At 48.1% G+C, this 19,282-nt stretch overlaps 1 protein-coding gene across 1 annotated transcript in view; it reads left to right on the top strand.

Moving 5' to 3' along the window:
* The window catches only part of LOC128723071 (retinal homeobox protein Rx), a 37,447-nt gene extending 20,330 nt beyond the window's left edge, over positions 1-17,117 (top strand). Inside the window, exons 5-6 of the mRNA XM_053816778.1 lie at positions 15,354-15,516; positions 16,378-17,117. Coding sequence (XP_053672753.1) covers positions 15,354-15,516; positions 16,378-17,117 — 903 coding nt within the window. The remainder of the gene's footprint in view (positions 1-15,353; positions 15,517-16,377) is intronic.
* Positions 17,118-19,282: the final 2,165 nt, after the last annotated feature.

The following is a 19,282-nucleotide window of genomic DNA, read 5'->3' as shown; positions in this document are numbered from 1 at the left end:
CGTTTGTAACACCACGCCAAAGCAACGCCATCGCGAGATGTAACTGGAGCGAAATTTGCATGTATACAATCGTCATTACGACGGGCGGTTATTTTCCACTTATTCTTCAATGGCGCAAAATTGCGACAATAAAAATTCGTATTTATCTTTGATCGAACAAGACGTAAAATGTGGAAGGCATGGAGACGGATTTTTCATGCGCTAGTAAAATTAGCGCGAAGAAAAAAGGACCCCATCGTCCTGGCATGCCATTGACGCATACTTGCATCGCCATTCTACGAAATCGTTTACATTAACTCATTTCCTCTCGGTCTGCAGGCGAACGGTTGTGTTCGGGCGCGTGATTATTGCTAATAAAATTACTCGCCCAAGCTCGATGAAGTTAGTATTTAACGCAAGCCAGGTCCCGGTGGACCAACAGTAGCAACAAAAACCTCAAAGGGGGACGAAAAAATCCCCCATTCGTTCTGCTGCACGAGCACGTGGACGGAAAAAAGCGCTCGAATCAATAACGCTTCCGTGGACCAAAGCGCACGTGTGTCGCACTCGTGTTGGTTGGTACGGCGGTTGTTTGATTTCGGAACGCAAAAGGACATACAAGTTTCCCAGGCCAAACACCGCAGGTACGCAACATCGTCGCATGCAAAGGCATTTTCGCTAGACAAATGGGTTTGTTGCGCGCTTTTCTGGCCCAGTTCCGTACCCGAGTAGCTCGCTGGTGGGCATTTTATTTTCGTTACACTCCAACCCGCGAGGGTCATGTGTGTAAAAGGTAAAGTAATAATAATACGCCGCGGGTCGCGTTTGGGGATTTGAAATCGAAACCCTACCAGGCCGGGTGACTCTTTGGGCCGTGGCAGGATAACGAATGGGGGGATATAACTTTCCTGTGTCATTTTGTTTTATTACACGCTAGCGCTTTATGGGAGTTTAATACGCAAGAGGACACAAATCGATGCAAGATGCCGACCGCGGGCAATGATACGGTTTCGCATGTTATGGTGTCCTCGGGGGAGCGCACATATGAGCACACTCGGGGGATCCTTATGGGTGAGCAATGGGCCTGGTAGGCAATGAAAAAACGTCCCCAAACGGGCACGAAATGGAGCTCGTGGGTGAACCTAAACGATCATTCCATAAATCACGAAACAATCGGGGAGTTGACGTGCTCAGGATTCGAAGCGATTTTATTGAACTAATTCCATCAAACATCCTTGCAAAGCGATTCGACATTCGACAGCCTTGGCATAAATGAGTGGAAAACTTGTGAAACGACGGAGGATGATAAAACGAAGCTAAAATTCACTTTTCAGGACACGCTTCACGATCGCAAGTGAATACATTTTTGCCGTAGGGGACTTTTCCCACATCTCAAACTCGAAACATGTGTACGAATATTCAAATGAATGAGCCAATTTGTGTGCTGGCACCGAGAGCGCTGACTAAATGGAATAACCGCTTCTGTCACGGGGGCTTTCGCTCGCCCCAAGGACCTTTTTTTACGACACCGATTAGGTGGGTTTTCCTTTCCCAGCACGGGTCGGGGTCACACAAACGCGAAAATATGTTCGCTCCTAATCATTCGGCAATAAAAATCATTAAATTTAATTTTCCTGTTTATCAACCGTTCCGGCTCACGGCAACCCGGCGACTCCGTCATGTGCAAAAGCAGGCCCTCATCAACCGCAGGGTCACGCCCGCAAATCATAACGCTCGTCAAAGGCGGGTACGAACGGCAAACTACCTCTCGACCACCCAGGGACAGAGTGATGGATGAATGCTGATTTCATTAGACGCAGGTCCGGTTGGGGTCCGATAATTTCCAACGACGTGACCGGAAGGTCCCCAATCACGGTTCGGGATAACCGCGTCTACGACTTTCTGCCCGACGTCCTGCCGTTCACGCTGAGGTAATGACGTTTGTGCGGAAAAACCCCCAACCCACGCGCAGGATAAAGCTTCTCGTGCGTGAAGGTGTAATAATAATAAAAAGCCACTCATTACACTTTCGCTCGTCACCGGTGCCCAGCTAGGACGACGAAAGGGACGAAGTTTTGTTGCGAACTGACTTAACCACCCTTCGACCGGAAGGGGGTGGTGGTTTTTCCGCCACCCACCACCCCGATTACCCGCCCATTAGCATTATCTTTATGAATTTCCATATTAAATATGGGAATAAATTGTGGGCGCTTTGCTCGATCGCAGGACTCGTCAGGGCACCGAATCGAACGCAAACTTTGTCCTCCGTGCGAGACCGAGACAATAAAAGGCGAAATAAATTTGATAGATTTATTCGCCCTCAAGCAGCGAAAAGACGGCCCAAACATGGCACGCACGGCAAAACAACGCCCTCATATGGGAACGCATTCCATGGGAGGGAAATAGAGGACCAATTTATGAATTAGAATTACGGCCCACCGACGTTCGGATGTCGCGGATCGTCCACTGTCTCGCCCCATGAAGGGTGGTCGTAAATATTTTATTTCTATCGCACGGTCCCGCTTTTTTATGACCCACATACGCGAACACGACGTCGGCATGCCGTCCAGTCCTGTATCGGAATTATTGTAACGTGGGCTGTTTTATGGATTTGACAAACGAACGAGCCTGTCTTCGGGTTGATCCGCTTTGGTGGATTTTCGATCGTAACGATCGGAGAAAAAATGCCAGTAAAAATGGGGTTCGTTCGTTGAACCGTTTACGAATGTTAGATCCTTTTGTAATAAGCCGGTAATGGGAAGAGTTCTATGTTATGGTTCCTAGAAGCCTAGGCAGGATTCTCAATTTCGTCGTTTTCAGAAGGTCCTTTGTTTCCTCACAAACAGCAGCAAGCAGGATGCTTTCAGCGCTAATTTGCCTTCATTTCGAGCGCCGCCTCGTAGCCCACGATGTTATAATTCAATTAACCCGCGCAAAACCTCACCGAAGGTCCTTGGAACGTTGGCGGAATCTTTGTTCGTTTGCCGGGCCTGCCTAGACTCCTAGACTTTTGCTTCCGGTTTCCTTTCGGTTCGTTTCAAAAGGCGCGGCCCTAGCGAAAGCGCTCCGTAACGTGACGGAATGAATTATCGGCCGAAGAAAATTGTAGGTTATGCGATATTTTAATTCACGGCCAACGGAACGGCGGAATCTCGCGCGCTTATCGTATCCCCGAACCGTGGGGTTGTTTGTTAAGGAAATGATTACGAAGTGCCACGACGTAAATTGCGCCCAGCGATGAAACCATTCCCAGTTACTTATTGGGGTTTAAAGGTTTTTTTTTGCTCCACTTTAAATGAAGTGTAAATTTCTTCCAATAAGCGAGCTAATTAGAGCGGAAAAAAAAACAAACGAAAATTTACGCCACAGGGTCCTTAGCCAGACGAGCATAAACAGAGGCCATTGTGATCAATGTCGAGAGTAAATAGAGGGGCGCTCTGATTGGTCGCAATCGTGTCCGGAAAAGTGTCACCAGAGTTGACTTTTGACATTGCGGTCGCTACCATTACGGTGATTCCGATTCCAGAGCCCTCCGAGAGGAACACCTGGTCGAATCCGCCCGATGCAACCAAATTCACGCAGTGCAGTGCTGGGTTCATGTTTCCTCGCATAAAGAGGTTAAGTATTTAATCGACAAACAAAGCAACCGCCGCTGCTGGAGCCTTAATTAGGCCGAATTCGCACCCTCCCCATTTTTGAGTGGTCCTTTGCGGTTGCGGCCATTCGATCGCGAAATCCTTCGCTCCGGCGGCGGTGCGCTTTGTACAAATCTGGTTGATTATCCTTCTGCGCTCTCACTCGTTCGTTCGGCTTCCTTACATCCAACGAGTGGGGAGGATAAAGAACAAAACTCCACCAGGATGAAGACACAGAGCAAACAATCGCGTAAACAAACATCAATCACATGATTGTGCGGCATCAAAAGCAGGCGCACAAGAAGGGCCCAAAAGGGGTTGCGTGAATTATGCTTCGGAGACGCAAAATACAGCTGCCAGTGTGGTGAATGGGAGGAAGACAAAGTAAAACAAGCCGGCCCATACTCAAAATCACACAAATTCGGCGCAGACGCAGGCGGGCTGCTTTAATCCTGTGTCCCAAAAAAAGGGAACGTTGGGCCAAAAACACGAAAAGGAGCGCAGTGGATTTTAATTTCATTAGCCTCGAGTTACCTGTTTTGTTTTGGCCCCCGGAAAAAGGAAATCGACCACCACGCCGAAGGGCCCCGTGACGTAATTTAAGGCTGCGTTTCGGGTTCGGGGCAACGCTTCCGCTTCGGTTGATTCATCATCCGATTTAATCGCTCGCGCCAAGAGCGCGATTTGATTTGGCTCTTTTACGGAGGTTTTGCTTTTTTCTGCTTCTTCTTTCTCTCTCGATTCTCGATCCGTCTTCTTGTTTTTTACTCGAGCTGCAACACGTGGATGCACGTTCGATTGCGTGCGCCTCAGCGGCTCCGTGAATTATCGGCTCCGTTTAAGCCAGCGCTTTTCCAGCTGTCATTTCCGGTTCCGATCCATGGGGGCGCGTTTAAATGGAACGCACGTGTGGAGCTGATTGGCAATTATTAGCGCGAACGGTCCGACGGGTAGGCCAGTAGGCAACTGGAAACTGAGCGGTCAATCATTCTAAAACACTTTTGATAAATTATTCAAATGACGCAAAACCCCCCAGTGGAGCGAATAAAGCATCCCCGTTCGAATGCCAATCGCACAGCAATCACCAATTTTCGGACTCAAACAAAAAACAGGCTCCACAAAACGACGAATAACAGAGCGTAATGGCCAGCCTTAATGTTCCAGCTCGAGTCTCTCGAGTCCACACGATGATTGCACAAATGAAGTGAACTTCAATCGATCCATTTCCACGCCCTTCATCGGCGTTAATTTATTAAAATCTCCCTCCATTAGCGGACGGGCACCGAAAACGGGAACGCAAGGACGATGGAAGGGCAAACGGTTGATATGCAAAATGAAGCACGATTTAAACTCAACCACACCACACCAGCGCATTGTTTTCCCGCTCTTATTACCTCATTAAAAATCAATTTGCCACTCAATTTGCTCCCATTTCTAGCTCGCCCGTGTCAAATAGTTTTTTAATCAACCCGCCAGTTGGGGGTGCCCATCGAAGGACGACCTGTCAACACACCCACACACACACATTCCCCTGTCGCCACGTGCACTGCACCATGCACCGCGGCTCATCCCCGTGGTGCGCGAATTTTCCTCCCCCGGAAAAACCGGGAAAAGCCACCCCGGCATCGTTCGATTCCGGTTCGATTCGCTTCACTTCGGGCGCCCGGCATCGGACGGGATTCCGGTGAAAACCCACCGGAAGAAGCCCGGAAAACCCTCTCGATCATGGGTCCGCTCCGAAGAGCATAACCTTCGCCGGGAACGGCCGCAAGGTTCTCACCCTCGGTCGCGTTTCACGCTTCGGTGGCGCGCTTTTTCGTTACTGTTTGTTTTCGTATCCGAGCGGGGATGAAATTGAAATTTATTTTCATCTCCCTTCGGTGGCCGAAAGAGAAATATCTTTCCGATAGCACGAAGGCGAAGGCGAATGGTGAACAGAAATAGAAGAAAATACACACACAAAAAACGCCCGTGGGTGATCTTTCCGGTGGGTTTTTCCCGGTCGCATTGGGGACGATTTATTTTATCGCTTCCTCGTCGCATTTTCCTGCGATCGTCGTCGTCCTGCCCGAGCGACGCTCGCGGCACAAAAATGAACAACGCCGCCGTGCTTCTCGGTTGGCTGAAGTTCAAAGTGTTTCGAAGGTGCCTCGAAGGGTCGTGTGTCAATTCGTCGCCACCGATGGCACCCGTTGTTTGCTCTGGGCCCGCGTCAAACCCTGAGCCTGAGTATGAGTTTTGTTTGGTACTTAGCAAATAATTTGACAATTATTAAACTCACCCTCCGGGGTTGACGGTAAACAAGCACCGGAGGATAGCACCGGTCGAAAGGGATGGATCCGTTGGTTTTATTAATGTGCCACCGAGCTCGCACGTGGTGCGGTGCTTTAATGTTACTGGCGCTTTATTAACTCGGGCTGTTCGAGCACATGTTTCACGTCAAATTATTTCCTCCTGTCCGGTGGGTTTTGTTGCAAATCAGCCACCCACCTTTTTGATGCCATTTCACCTTTATTTCATCGATTTTAGACGCGTTGATCCCGCGTTGCCAATGATAAATGGAGTGCACAATTAAAGTGAATCCTTGTGCGGGGAAAAAAAAGCCCCGATTCGGTTCGGTTCTTAACACCGCCTGGCAACAGTTCGCACTCACCTCAATCACACTTTGCGGTTTGTATCGCGTGTGTCCTTTCGAAGGACGAAACAGGAACAAGAGAGAGAGAGAGAGAGAGAAAAAGAAAAAAATGCCACCATAAACCGATACGGATACTTTTTGTGCCTTCGCCCCCGGAAGACGGCGTCACGAACATGCGGCCAAATTCCCAAGGCGTTCGGTGATAAAGGCGCCCAATGTGGCGAACAAATTGGTCACCCAAGGGACGCCCAAGGGACGCCCAAGGGACGGTGTATGGCCAATTTCACCCGGGTGATGATTTCGCCATTTTATTCCCAAAAGTTTGCCCATTTTTTGGGCGTTGTGTTTGCGGCCGCTTCCTTTTCTGGGTTCATTAGCCCATGAAACGACTATTAAACAAACTCACGGGCCGTCTCCCAGTGGGGTGGCAGAAAAATGGCCCTCGGGAGGAGAGTGTAATGACCATGAATAAATTTGCGAAATGATGTTTTGTAGCGCGTCGGGAGCGTGCAGAATCATTACCGCTAATGTCACCTTCCGAGTGAGCCGCTGATCAACGCGCACTTGTAATTCGGCTCACCGATCTATCGCAAATGCCGCCGGCAAACATGAAACGTGTCCCGACAAACGCGCCTCAAGGATGATGTCAAACGTTGTTCCGCTGTTCTCACGGCTGGACAGCTTCGTTTTGCCGGCATTTGATGCGAAGCCGCCCCATTGCGCCAATTATTCATCCCGACGCAAGGCGACCTCGCAGGACGGCATCCTCGCGCACAAGCGTCTCCGGTTACGGATGCAACGATGCCGCCCGATCCCGATTCCATCTCGCTGATGAAATGGATGCCCTGATCCTGCCGGCGGATCCTGTCTCGTTTGCTACGAGCGTACACGCGAGCTCGACCAAGGGTTTATGCGTCAAGAGTTTAATTAGTTTAGCGCACTCGTTGGAGGAACGTACTCAAGCGCCGTGCTCGGGAACCATATGGACCATCGCATTGGAGGACGCTTAAGGACCTCGCTCTCGAATCTCGAGGGCTTGGCTCTTGCCGAGGATGGAGTGGACAGGCCTCTGGATGAGAATGACGCGTGGAAGGACCCGCTTGTTTGTTTGCCAGCTAGTTTTGATGCCATTCGAAGCGAACCAATGAATCGTTCGATTGAACAGCTGATTAATTGAGGCATCCTTTTTGCGAAATCCTTCTAAAACTGGGACAGCACGCACGCAACTTTCGTTTTCACTCGACTTTAAAGCGCGAAAAACGGACGCTGCCATCGATCGTACAGCTAATCCTTCATAACTCCGAGACTCATCTCCGTTTCATCCGCCTTTTTCGCATCCCTTCGAAGCCATTAGACCGTAATTGCGCCCGATAAACATTCAGCCGTTTTTTTATTATTATTTTTCGTTCAACAATAGGACGAGAGCCGGATCTTTATCGAAACCACTTCGTGTCGCTTCTTTTGCTCTACATTCTTTGGTCCCTTTTTGGGTGATCCTGCGCTCTGAATGCAGTCAAAACTCCTCAGCGCGAGGACGAGAAAAAGGGGCCTGGTGGCTGACACACACCAAAAAAGGATGTGTGTTTTCCGCTTTACTTTTTGTGTCTGCGTCAGTCCTTGCGCCTGCGTTGTATTGTTGATAAATACACTGTGTTACATGTCACCTTAACATAATCGCTATTATCTCCCCGCTCCGATCACACTCGACAATGGCACCGTCATTTGCGGCCTGTACGAACGATGGTTCGTTTTTGTAGCTGTTGTTAAAATAAACCATTAGGCAGATACGACCTCGGATCAATGTCGCTACAGGACAATTAACAGCAGGGAAATGTAAACATGTTAATGATGATACGCTTTTCACGTGGCAATCGCCATGGTGCGGTTCTGCTGCGTTTGATTGTGATTGGAGTTTTATGTGGTAACAATTAAACGATCGAGATCGATCTCAATTTACAATAAATTTCTGTTTGCATGAAATATGCGAGCTCCAAGATCGGACATTTCAATGAACATCAATTGCCTCTTGGATGGTTTACATGTTGAACTGGAATCAACAGAATGAGCTGGAATGTTTTTTAACTCACAGATCTCTTTTCAGAGCAACTCTTTACCTTTATAACACCGGTTAATTCGTTACCTAAACTATTTCCTAAGCAACTCCATTTGCCGCGATTTGAAACAACGGGCCTTTGAACCCTTTTCTTCTGTCATCGGTCCTGGGAAAAAACACGAGAGGGACATCCTCGAATAAAACCCTCATTCACAACGAGATTCACAAAGAAAACAACGAAAAAATCACCAAACAGTTCCCCTTTTTGTTCCCCGGGGTGAGAAAGATCAAAACCGTACGATAACAATCAATATCGCATTCCCGGCGGTACTCGGGGCGGTACTCGAAGACGTGCCCCGTCCCGGCATTTGCATTTGACAGCTTAATTCTAGTCATTCAAGTGTGTGCCATCGGGTTTTCCCAGGCCATTTCCTCCAGCCGGCGCAAGGATACGCATCCCGGTCAACACGGTCAGCAAAACTGCGAAACACCGGCACGAAATGCCGTCCTCAGCTTGTTCTGTTGGTTTTTCCTCAATTATCTGTGCCGAAGTGTAGAAATCAAAAAGGTGATTCTTACGCACATGGCACCGGCCACTGGCCTCCGAAATAACAAGGACAGCATCCCGGTGCGTGTGTCTTTCGCTGCACAAACCCGAAAGACGCTCGAAACTTTTGAGAATTGTTTTTGTCCTCGACAGCGGCCGCCATTTAGGAGACCTCTTCTGGCTGGCAAAAGCACAAACGGACACACGGTGGGAAAATAAACTCACCTCACTCACCCGGATGTGGTTGTGGTGCAATTTTCCGACTCAGTTTTCCCGCCGGCACAAACGTCGCGCACGTTTTCTTTGACGGTGCTTTCTTCTGATGTGTGGCGGTTCTACTAAGCGCCTGCAAGGTATGCAATCCCGCAATGCACGCTCACACAAGAGAACGAAACGGTGCAAAAACTTCCCCGGAAAATGGCCTCAAAATCAACAGTCAAATCGGGTCCTAGACGCAAGAAACCGATGCATCAAAGCTCCAACTGGAGACCAAATTCAGAACCACCAAGAATCAGAAAGCTCGGGAGGCACTTTTGTCGAGGGAAATGCCGATTCTGTGCAGTTTTTCCTCCTGCAGGTGAACCGTGTGACCCATGCACAAAGCCGTGTGACTCCCGACCCGACGCGTGGTGACATATTGAAGGAAACAAGTCCCCGCAGGCGATAAACGCCAGAAGCCACCGGAGCGTGTGCAATCGTTTTTTTTTTCTTTTTCGTCCTCCCTTCTTGTTTGTTTGTCTCCGGCCCTTTCGACTTCCGCAACGTGCAGCAGGGTTTTTCCACCCAAACCCACTGCACACGGAAAAGCGACACCGGGAGCTGGCAGGTCACGTGGCAAGTGTTTAATTAACCCGCTAATAACTGTTTATGGCTCCCGTGTGTGAATGGACTGTTTGACCCGACGACGGTGGTTGGGTGTTTGTAATCCATTCGCCTCGCGGGATGTGGGCTAATTTAATCGCTCATGACATACTCCCGCTAACAAGACCTTCTTTGGGCTGCAAATGTCCTGACGAGCTGACCTCGCGCGATCCCGTCGGGCCACCAACAGCGGGCCGCCCTTCTAGGATGCGGGAAGAAAATTCCACCTCGAGACCGTCGAAAGGACGAAATTGCTTTTAATTTCCGCTGGTCGACGTCACACTCACACTCAAACAGGGTGGTGTGAGAACCACTAGCCCCAGGGCATGCGCGGTGTTGGGTGATCTCGGTTCGCGGCCACTTTCGCTGGATGTTGCCGAGCGTTGAATTTCCCGGCATTTGCTCCCGCGCGCACACCAAATGCCGCAGGGCACGGAACCAACCGTCGACGACGGGCGTAGACACCGACTACACCTTCTGGTGTTTGGTTGTGTTGGAACCGCGCAGAAGAGAAGGCAAAGGACACAAAAACCATCCCACGGAGTCGAGCGACAAACAGCTTGTCGATGTCAAGCGAAGGACACGCGTCGGGTTTTGCGCACCGAGAGTGGTGGTGTCCTTTTGAAGGGCCGCCGAGAGCAAGCGAGATGGCAGCACTCGTACGGGTAGCGTATAATTTGAGCTGTTACATCCAGCCGCCAGTCGGGCGGAGCCGTACGCGGAATCGGTTGATGGGATCGCTGATTAGGACACTGATTGGATCAAGGGTTTCGTTCGGCAGAATCGGCGCGGCGTCCCAAAAAAACGAAAAGAAGAAAAACCCACGCACAAATCCATCTCCCAGCGGGTGGTCGATTTCCCTGGGAAAACGGGAAATTGGTTATAATCGGAAAATTAATTGTTTGCATTTCTTTTCATTTTTTTTATCCTACCGTCACATTTTTCCCTTGCGGTGCTGATTCGAATGGGAAGCGCTTGTTTTTACTTGGCATCCTATTTTAATCAAATTACATTTGTTTTTTTTTTTTTTGGCGTCCGGAACGAACTAATACGTGTTGAGTGTTGTTTTAAGATCATCTAAGAAGGTTCGGTCGTCGCTGGATGATTCACTTTTTGCATCAATTATTATTCACGTTTCATGCTACGACAGAACAAACTGATTTACGTTTGCTATCGATCATTTTCATCCATCACAATGCGATTGTTTCTTCGAAACGTTGCGCAAACCTGCAACCGATCGGCCATCGCGAACGAACCGCTAATGAAAATCCTAGATGTGAAACGAAACAAACACTCGAAGGATGCACAAATTTTCCAATTTTCCAACTGCAAGCTTTCGCGGTCCCACGTCTCTTCGCATAACCGAAACCAATATCATCAAAAGACCGTTATTGCATTGTTACGATGTGCGGGATGACGCAAACAAACGACGCAACAACAAAAAAATGCTCGCCGGAAAAATCCCACCCTGGCAGGCGCAGAAAATGTGCACCCGATCGTGGAAAACACCGGACGCTGGCCGCATCCTGGATTGGGTGTGGGGAAAAAAACAGCAAAACAAAAAACTAACACACAAAAGGCGTGCAGAAAAAAAATCCCCCACATCTGCGACAAACACTGGCGTGGTCTCGTCGCAAACGATATTGGATATCGTTTGGTTGTCCCTTTGGAGCTGATTGGATCTGAAGCTGAGGACACAATAAAAACCCCCAATGCGCCCAATGTCCTGTGGCCGGTCCGGTGATCTGGCAGGCCTAAAGCGATCTAAAGAGAGCGTGAAAAAAAAACACATACACACCGACACACGATGAAGCTTCGAGGGAACTGTAATGGGACGAGTGAAAGATGAAATGAAACGTTTCCTATGCGTGTTTGCCCACCGATGGGACCTCTGTTTTTCCTCTTTTTTTCTCTCTCTCTCCATCGAGGACCATGCCAGCTTGAGCAAACCGAAGGCAAATGAATAAATCCACAGCGACGTACACACACACACCCACCCACACACACACACAAATAAACCCACCGATGGCCGGTGATGGATAGCAAATGAATTTTTGGTTCCTGCTCCAAGCGACCTGCGCCAGGATCCGGAGGTTTTGACGTGAATGTTGACAAAAATGGACACGCTTGATGCAATAAACATCAATGGCGGTGGACACCGGAATCGGTTCGAATTTTTAGAGAGGTTTTTCTTCGCCCTCGGGGAAGAATTGCCATTTTTTGTGGTTGTTGTTGCTGTTTGGCTCCATTCCGGCAGCACAAAACGCACCGGTCAGGCGCTTTGGCGTTCAGTTCCGAAAGGAAGTCATTTTTCGATGCATAAAAAAAAGCAAGCGAAAAGCATCCGAACGTCGCTCGATGAAATGAGTTTGCTTTTGCTCAAAGGGATAGCGAGTTCCGGGATTTTTTTTTGCCTTATTCTTGTATATTGGTATCCTCCGAAAGCAATCCCGCCTGCCAGTTCTGCAGGGAAAGGCTTAAAACTGGGCTGGCCCGGAAAAGCGCGCCCCAATCGCCGGCAGCCAAAGCCGCACAAAACCAGCTATAATTGAAAGCATGGCATGAAATAACCGTTTTAATTGAATCTACCGATCTGAAGGCACAGGTTCGAACCTCGTTTGGGCGTGTTTTTTTGGCTGCCCTCTCAAACCGAAACGATACAATCGTGGATTTTCCACTCACACACACGTACTCCGAATGGGACAAGCATATTTTGATAATCTAATCCCCAGAGATACACGCACCGCAACGGGTCGGGGTTCGGGTTGATGATTTGTAGTTTAAAATTGATTTCAGAACGTTCCTTTGGCTCTCTCCGTGCGGCAACCCGATCGGGGAATCGTTTGTGGAAGAAATTATTTAGTTTTAGCCAGACAGCAGACAGAACGGCGAACTCAGCATGCGTTCTGCGTGCTGTGGCCCCCGCCGGAAAAGTCCTCTGCTATGCAAATGAGTTTGATAGCGTTTCCGTAGGTCTGTAGGTCCGCCTCCCTGCCAGGACGACTATTCCGAACCAACACACACACACGCACACATGCATGCATCCCCCAAAAAACAATATATCCTTCCGCTTCTGGAGCACCGAGCGTGTTATTGTGGCGCAATTTTCCTATCGTTTTTCACCCCCACCTGGGTGTCCTGGGCCCCGAAATGGCAGGATGAAATACGTTTTCATCCTAGTGAGTAAGAGAGAGAGAGAGTGAGAGAATGAGAGTCAGTTTAGTTTAGTTTAGGTCGAGATTTGTGTTTGTGCGAGGTTGCGTACCGTCGAACCGAGCGAGCGACATCTGTCGGCCAAAAGGGATAGTTTGATTTGTGGAGATTTTCCCCCCGATTTCCTTTAGTTCCGTGTCCTTGCACTACCGTTGACGCGCCTCTCTGGGTAGCTCTCTCTGGCTGGGATGGTGCGCACGGAGCGAAACTATTATGCAAATGTAATTAAAACTTTTCGATCGGTATTTACACAGCATTTTAATTAAACTAAATCAGTGAGCCCCAAGCGCACGGATCGCAGGGAAATTTCGGGAGGGGTTCTTCGGGAAAAAGGCGACAGAACTAAGTGCCGATTTTTGGGGTGAAGCAGAGGGCAAACTTTTGTGTGTGCGATTGAAATTATTTTGTGGTCGCCTAGCTGATTTGCCATTTTGGGCGAGTTGGAATGGGATATGAATCTGTCGGTCTTCGGTCACGGCCAAGGTGAGTGAGTTGTGATTTTTGTTTTGCCTGAAAACACACCCAAAGAAAAAAGGACACGATTATATTTGCCCAAGAAATTGGGAACTCAATTTGCGAGTTGATCTGTGCGGCTCAATTTGAAGGCGAGAAAATGGTACAGCTGGTAAGACTTCTGTTTTAAAGCGAACGGTTTTTCTTTCTTGCACACAAACGACAGCTTCAAGCGCAGCTCTCATTCGAGAGACGAAAAGTAAGGGTTCCGTTATGATTTTTCACCATTCCAACCCGCCATGCTTAAAAATAAACCACCACACTCGAGCGGGAAAATGGATTGCTCGAACCATCATGCAAATCTGGCAAGAAATGAAGCCAATTTTCTTTCCCAGCAAAAACTGTCACCAGCAGACGTGACGCGGGAGTGAATTTGCACGAAGTGTAGGTAAGAAACGGGCCATAACCCACGCCAAGTGCGTTGCCCTTTCCTGCTGTCCCTAGGCGGCCATGTTTAAGTCCTGTTTTCCCTCAAAATCAGCCTCCTTCGACCAAACGCGAATGCAGCGTCGATTTTAGCACAACAGCCCCAGTTAACAGTTATTTTAGTACAACATCTGGGCGGCATTTTTGCGGGCTTTGAAATTCGAAACATGGCTGCCATCATGGCCGCCGTCCGTCCGCACATCCACACACCTCACCACCACTTGCCCACCGTGGGCAAATTGCTAGATTAATTGATTGGATTAGTCGAGCAATTAGACGCCACAAAGCGCTAATGAGCGCGCGCAAAGCCGCCTGTCGAAGCATTTCGAACCGGTCGAGCGCAATTAGCGTGGCCTTTCCGGAAGGTGACAGGCGCGCCAATGGGGCTATTTCTGGAACGAGCGCGTCCACCTTCCGGTTTGCCCTCGCTGACCTAATTGACGGATTCCCCCGGTTTCGTCCTGCGGGAAAACCGCCCCAGTCCGCCGAGAGCAAACCAATTACTTAGCGCACTAATTAGGACGCTTTCGCTCGTTCGATGCTGAGTCGGAGTTTTCCACCGGAAAATGTGTCCCAGACGCCCACCCACGCGAACCACCTTGGCGTCGATTCCACCGCGGAACCGAACAGAGCGAATTTGATGGTTAAATTAATTATTTAATTCGCGGAATTAATTTAGTTTTAATTTGCATTGCAGAACAACCGGAATAGCTCGCGCGGCTGCTTTCCACCACAGGGCCGTTTTCTTGCCACGCTTTCTTTCTTTTTTTTCCACGCTTCCACCGGGAAAATAGTGAACTAATTGCATTTCATCCTTCCCGGTCGCAACCGGCACTCGGGAGGACACAAAATGGCGCCGTGCTGTGTTCGCTGTGCAATGGTTTTTTAATTGTGTTGATAATAATTTTCCATCCTTTCGCCGTCGTGCCGTTCGTGGAAAAACTGTCTGCTTCTCTTGCGCTCTCCTTCGTCTTATTGCGAGATGCTTATATCCGGTGTTTGCGCTACCACTTGACACGCTGGCGCTCTTTTCAATCTTCATTTTTTAATTAAAAATTATGAAATGAAAATGGGAACGAAAATTTCAACCAACCCACCCACGCACCCACTCCCAAAAACTCGCTTGCGTCCCGGGTTTCACTTGGGCGGAAGCCATTTTCGTCCGTTCGTTTTTGTTTCATCTTCTTCTTCAGACAATTCATTACATTTTTTCTTGGGGTTTTTCTTTTCCCACTTTTCCGGGGGTGCTTTCATTTTCCGCGACATTTGCCTCTTTTTCCGTGGTTTTGTCCGCCTCGAACGGAGACGAATCAAGCAATTAACCGCTCCTTGCGCTTTTCACAATCCCCACCACCCCCGCCCGTGGCGAGCTTTTCTTCTGGCGGATGTTTTTCCCCCGCCTCCCACGCACGCCGGTGGGAAAATGCAATTAAACGTTCATAAATGGAAAATAATTTCATTAATGGTCCCTTCTTTTCTTCTCTTCCCAAGGTTTGGTTTCAGAATCGACGCGCGAAATGGCGCCGCCAGGAAAAGTCGGAAAGCTTGCGGCTCGGGCTGTCACACTTTTCCCAGCTTCCGCACCGGTTGTCCTGCAACGGTGGCAACCTGCCGGTGGATCCGTGGCTTTCACCACCGCTGCTTTCGGCACTACCAGGTAACTATCCACCAGTGGGCAGAGTTTGCTTTCCGGGCGCTTTCGAGAGTTATTTCGAGCAGCTAAAACGCTTGGTGGCACTTCAACGAGGCGATTCGGTGGGTTTTCATCCTTTGTAGTAATTAGTAGGGATGCTTTTTTGGAGTGGCCCCATGGAGCTGGAGCTGTTTTAAGGGGCAAGATTTTACATCACACCTTGAGGAACCATTAGCTTAGGTTGTATAGTTTTAAAGGCTTCTGTTTAAAGGATGCTGTAAGGTCTTTAAAATTAGACGATCGAAAAGTTATGAAACCCAAAAAGCCAAGTGTTGTTGACAAGGAACCGGTACAGAATGACGAATATCATAGTAAAAAGTACGATTTTTGGTAGATTCCCTGGGATAGCGCCCTTCTCAATCAGATCTAGCACCTGGAACAAGCTGTTTTCTTTCATATACATTGATCTGTGCCGATTGTATTCCTAGATATGAGGGCAATTTTGCTTCGATTTCGTCGGTTCCAGATTTAGTTCCGGAACCGAGATGAAATCAGCAAGCTATATGAGATAGAGTAGCTTCATTCGACTTCGTTTTAGTTAAGAAGCACAGATCCTGACAATTACACATTCATTTTGTGTTCATTCTTGTTCCTTGTTCCGAAGCGGTTCCTTTACTCGACCAAAGAACGTCATTAGAATAGTCACCAAACGATTGTAGAAAAAAACCCCCCTCCCGCCCAGGTGAATAAACTCCTCTCCAAAGGAAACAAACCAACTCAGCCTCGTTCTCAGAACGCTCATTTTGTTTCGCCTCTGTGAAGATGTCACGACCATTTCGTTTCATTGTTGAACGGCACTGTTTTAAAAATAATTCATCATTACGGGTTTCCGGCGTTTCGTAGGGTTCCTGTCGCACCCGCAAGGCGTCTACCCCAGCTACCTGACGCCTCCGCTCAGCCTCAACCCGTCGAACCTCGGCATGCCCAATCTAGCCCTTGGTCACCCGAACGGACCTCAAAATCTGCGCATTTCACCCCAAAGTATGGCCGCGATGTCCCCACAAATGGCCACCGGAAACATGCGTCTCTCACCTCCACACGTCAACGGTTCCCTCGGTGGTCCCCAGAACCTTTCCATGCCACCTCACGGACCTCAACCACCTGCGCCACGTCACTCACCTCTCGGTGTCCCGATGGGAGGGCTTGTCAGTTCACAACCACCCCCATTACCACCCACCGCAGGATCAACACCCGTCACCATACCCATCGCTTCCCCACAAAACCTGTCCCTAACTCCACCAGGTCTTCGTTCACCACCACCGGGAGCAACTACTGCGAGTAGTTCCCAAACGGTACACCTGCAATCGCTCAGCCCAAGTTCACCTTCACCGACCGGGCTCAAGGTCACGAAAGCGATGGCACCCGGATCGATTGATGCAGGATCGGAAAGTGACACACCATCGGCGGGTGCGAGTGACACCGGCAAAGGTGCCCTCAACATGACGGTGAATCATCACCATCACCATTCGACGGATATGCGCACCAACTCGATCGCGACCCTTCGCATCAAAGCTAAGGAACACCTGGAGAACCTGAGCAAGGGCATGACGACGATGGTGTAACGGGGCCAGAGTGCGAGTGGGATGTGAGCGGTGGGTCTCGAGGAAACTCTAGCACATCGCTGGGGAAGATAGGAATTCGTGTGGGTTGGTTGGGTTCGGTAAAAGACCCTAGAAGAAAGGGTGTACATACGCTTAGTCGATTAGTACCACGCCCAGCTGTGTGTTTCAATGTGCAAGTCGTATCCGTCAATCTTGCGCGCTGTAGACTTACAATCCTCCAATGTAGACAAATTTTTCACACACACACCGAGCATCCTGGTCGCGTAGTAAGGACATTTTTCTCTTGTTCACTGACGCACAAAGTGGACGCAAAAGACTGCTTTCTCGAACGATTTTTGATGAAATGAAGAAGATTTGAAACCCCTGCCGTGCTTTGCTTTCGGGGTACATTCGGCTCGAGTGAAGATGGGGCAGCGAAAAAATATTAACAAATAACGGAGATTCGTTTGCTAGGAAGGAATACGAAAAATAAAGCATTTGTTTCGAAAACAACGCCCGTGTTTGCTTTCTCCATTCTTTCGTCTGTACTTGACGTCGTACATGTGGCTGTGTGTTGTTGCTCGTTGTGGAGTAGTTTGTAAACTAATTGCAGCCAGGTTCAGCCCAACCGGCACGTGTTTGGGGTGCTTCAGCATCTTGACGAATTTGAATTTCGTATCGATCGGTGAAGGAGAACAAACAACAATTACCATTTTATTGCTTTAATCTACTCATCAAGCTACTTTATCGTCCTTGTTCGATTCGTCCTGGAGCCTGGATGCCGTGCATGCCGAAGACAACACCAGATTTAACTGGGACATCGTAGCAAGCGTAGCAGAGGTGTCCTTTGCTTCGTTTGAAGGAGGATTATCGACACGTGAGCTGCGAGTCAGTGGGCCAGAGCTCTGCCGTTTAAATATAAATATGTTCCTTGCGAAATGCTGTTATCGAAGCCATGCGAAATGCCTTCATATAACTGTTTCTAGCACTTGTTATTTCGGGTTATTTTCAGGAGTTATATGCTTTTATTGCTTTTGTTTAGAAGCCTCGTTTAATGAAGGTTTTTATTTAATCACAAACTACCCCCAGATTATCTTGCAATATGCATAAAATTCCATGTTGTTTATCGTATAGTATCGAATGAATTATGCAATATTTTATTCCTTGTTTATTCGTTTATTACCTAATTTTAATTTGATAAAAGTTCGACCGTTCAACTGGAGTAAAAATATTATCAGCAATTTACAAATTTTGTGCGAATTAAGCAAATGGTAAATGTGCAAACGATATCGCTAACACGTACGTATTCGTAAATAACATGCTCAGCACAAGCGAAAAAACATCATCGTTCTATGCGAAAAACATGAAATATTGAAGGACGAAAACTTGTGCGTTGCAGAAAATTTTAAACCTTTGTAACAGGAGAACATACCAGTTAGGAGGTGGAAAATTGCAGTGCTAAATTGAGAACCGCCACCCTGTTGCGGTAGCGGCGCTAGCGCTTCAAACGCTTGAAATATTTCGAGTATTGAAACATTTCAGAAGTTAGCGTCCTCTATGAGTCAATAGTCAAATGAGTCAATATTTTCTCTTTAGCGTAATTAGCGCCACCTATTGGTAAAAAATAACACAGGTTTCATTTGAAATGTTTCGCTCGTTTGAAACGCTTCGTGAATTTTAAACGCTTGAAACGTTTCAACCGATCGGTGCATTTTTGAAAACGTGTTTTCAATCTCCTAGCAGCTATGCTCTCCTGTTACTTTTGTAAAATATTGTCTCGGTTTGGCAAATGCAAATTCGCTTCACTTTTTTAAATCACTTATTTTAACTTCTTCGCTCTACATGCAATGATGTTTATTTGCTTTTAATGATCATGTTCTTTGGGAATAAATGTATTCACATGATCGTTTGTGTACAACTATTAGACTCAAGCGCATGCTCGCAGATGCTGTCGTAAAAAATGATAACACCCAGACGAAATTCAATCTAGAACATGATTGTAACTAAAATTCGAAAAAGTTAGTCAAAGGATGAAAAGGATAGCCAGCATCCTAGACGGTCTGCTTTGATGATTGAATTTGTTGAATGAAATAATTATTTTGCATAATCTTTTACTCACGCTTCGTTAACCGAGTCAGCCCGGGATAAGGCTATCTGCGGCTGTTGGGAGGAAATGCCTTTCAGTT

The sequence above is a fragment of the Anopheles nili genome, chromosome 3 (assembly GCF_943737925.1).
Source record: "Anopheles nili chromosome 3, idAnoNiliSN_F5_01, whole genome shotgun sequence".
NCBI classification, from domain to species: Eukaryota; Metazoa; Arthropoda; class Insecta; order Diptera; family Culicidae; genus Anopheles; species Anopheles nili.
Note: the sequence above shows the minus strand (reverse complement) of the source record. Positions and strands in the feature narration are given on the sequence as shown.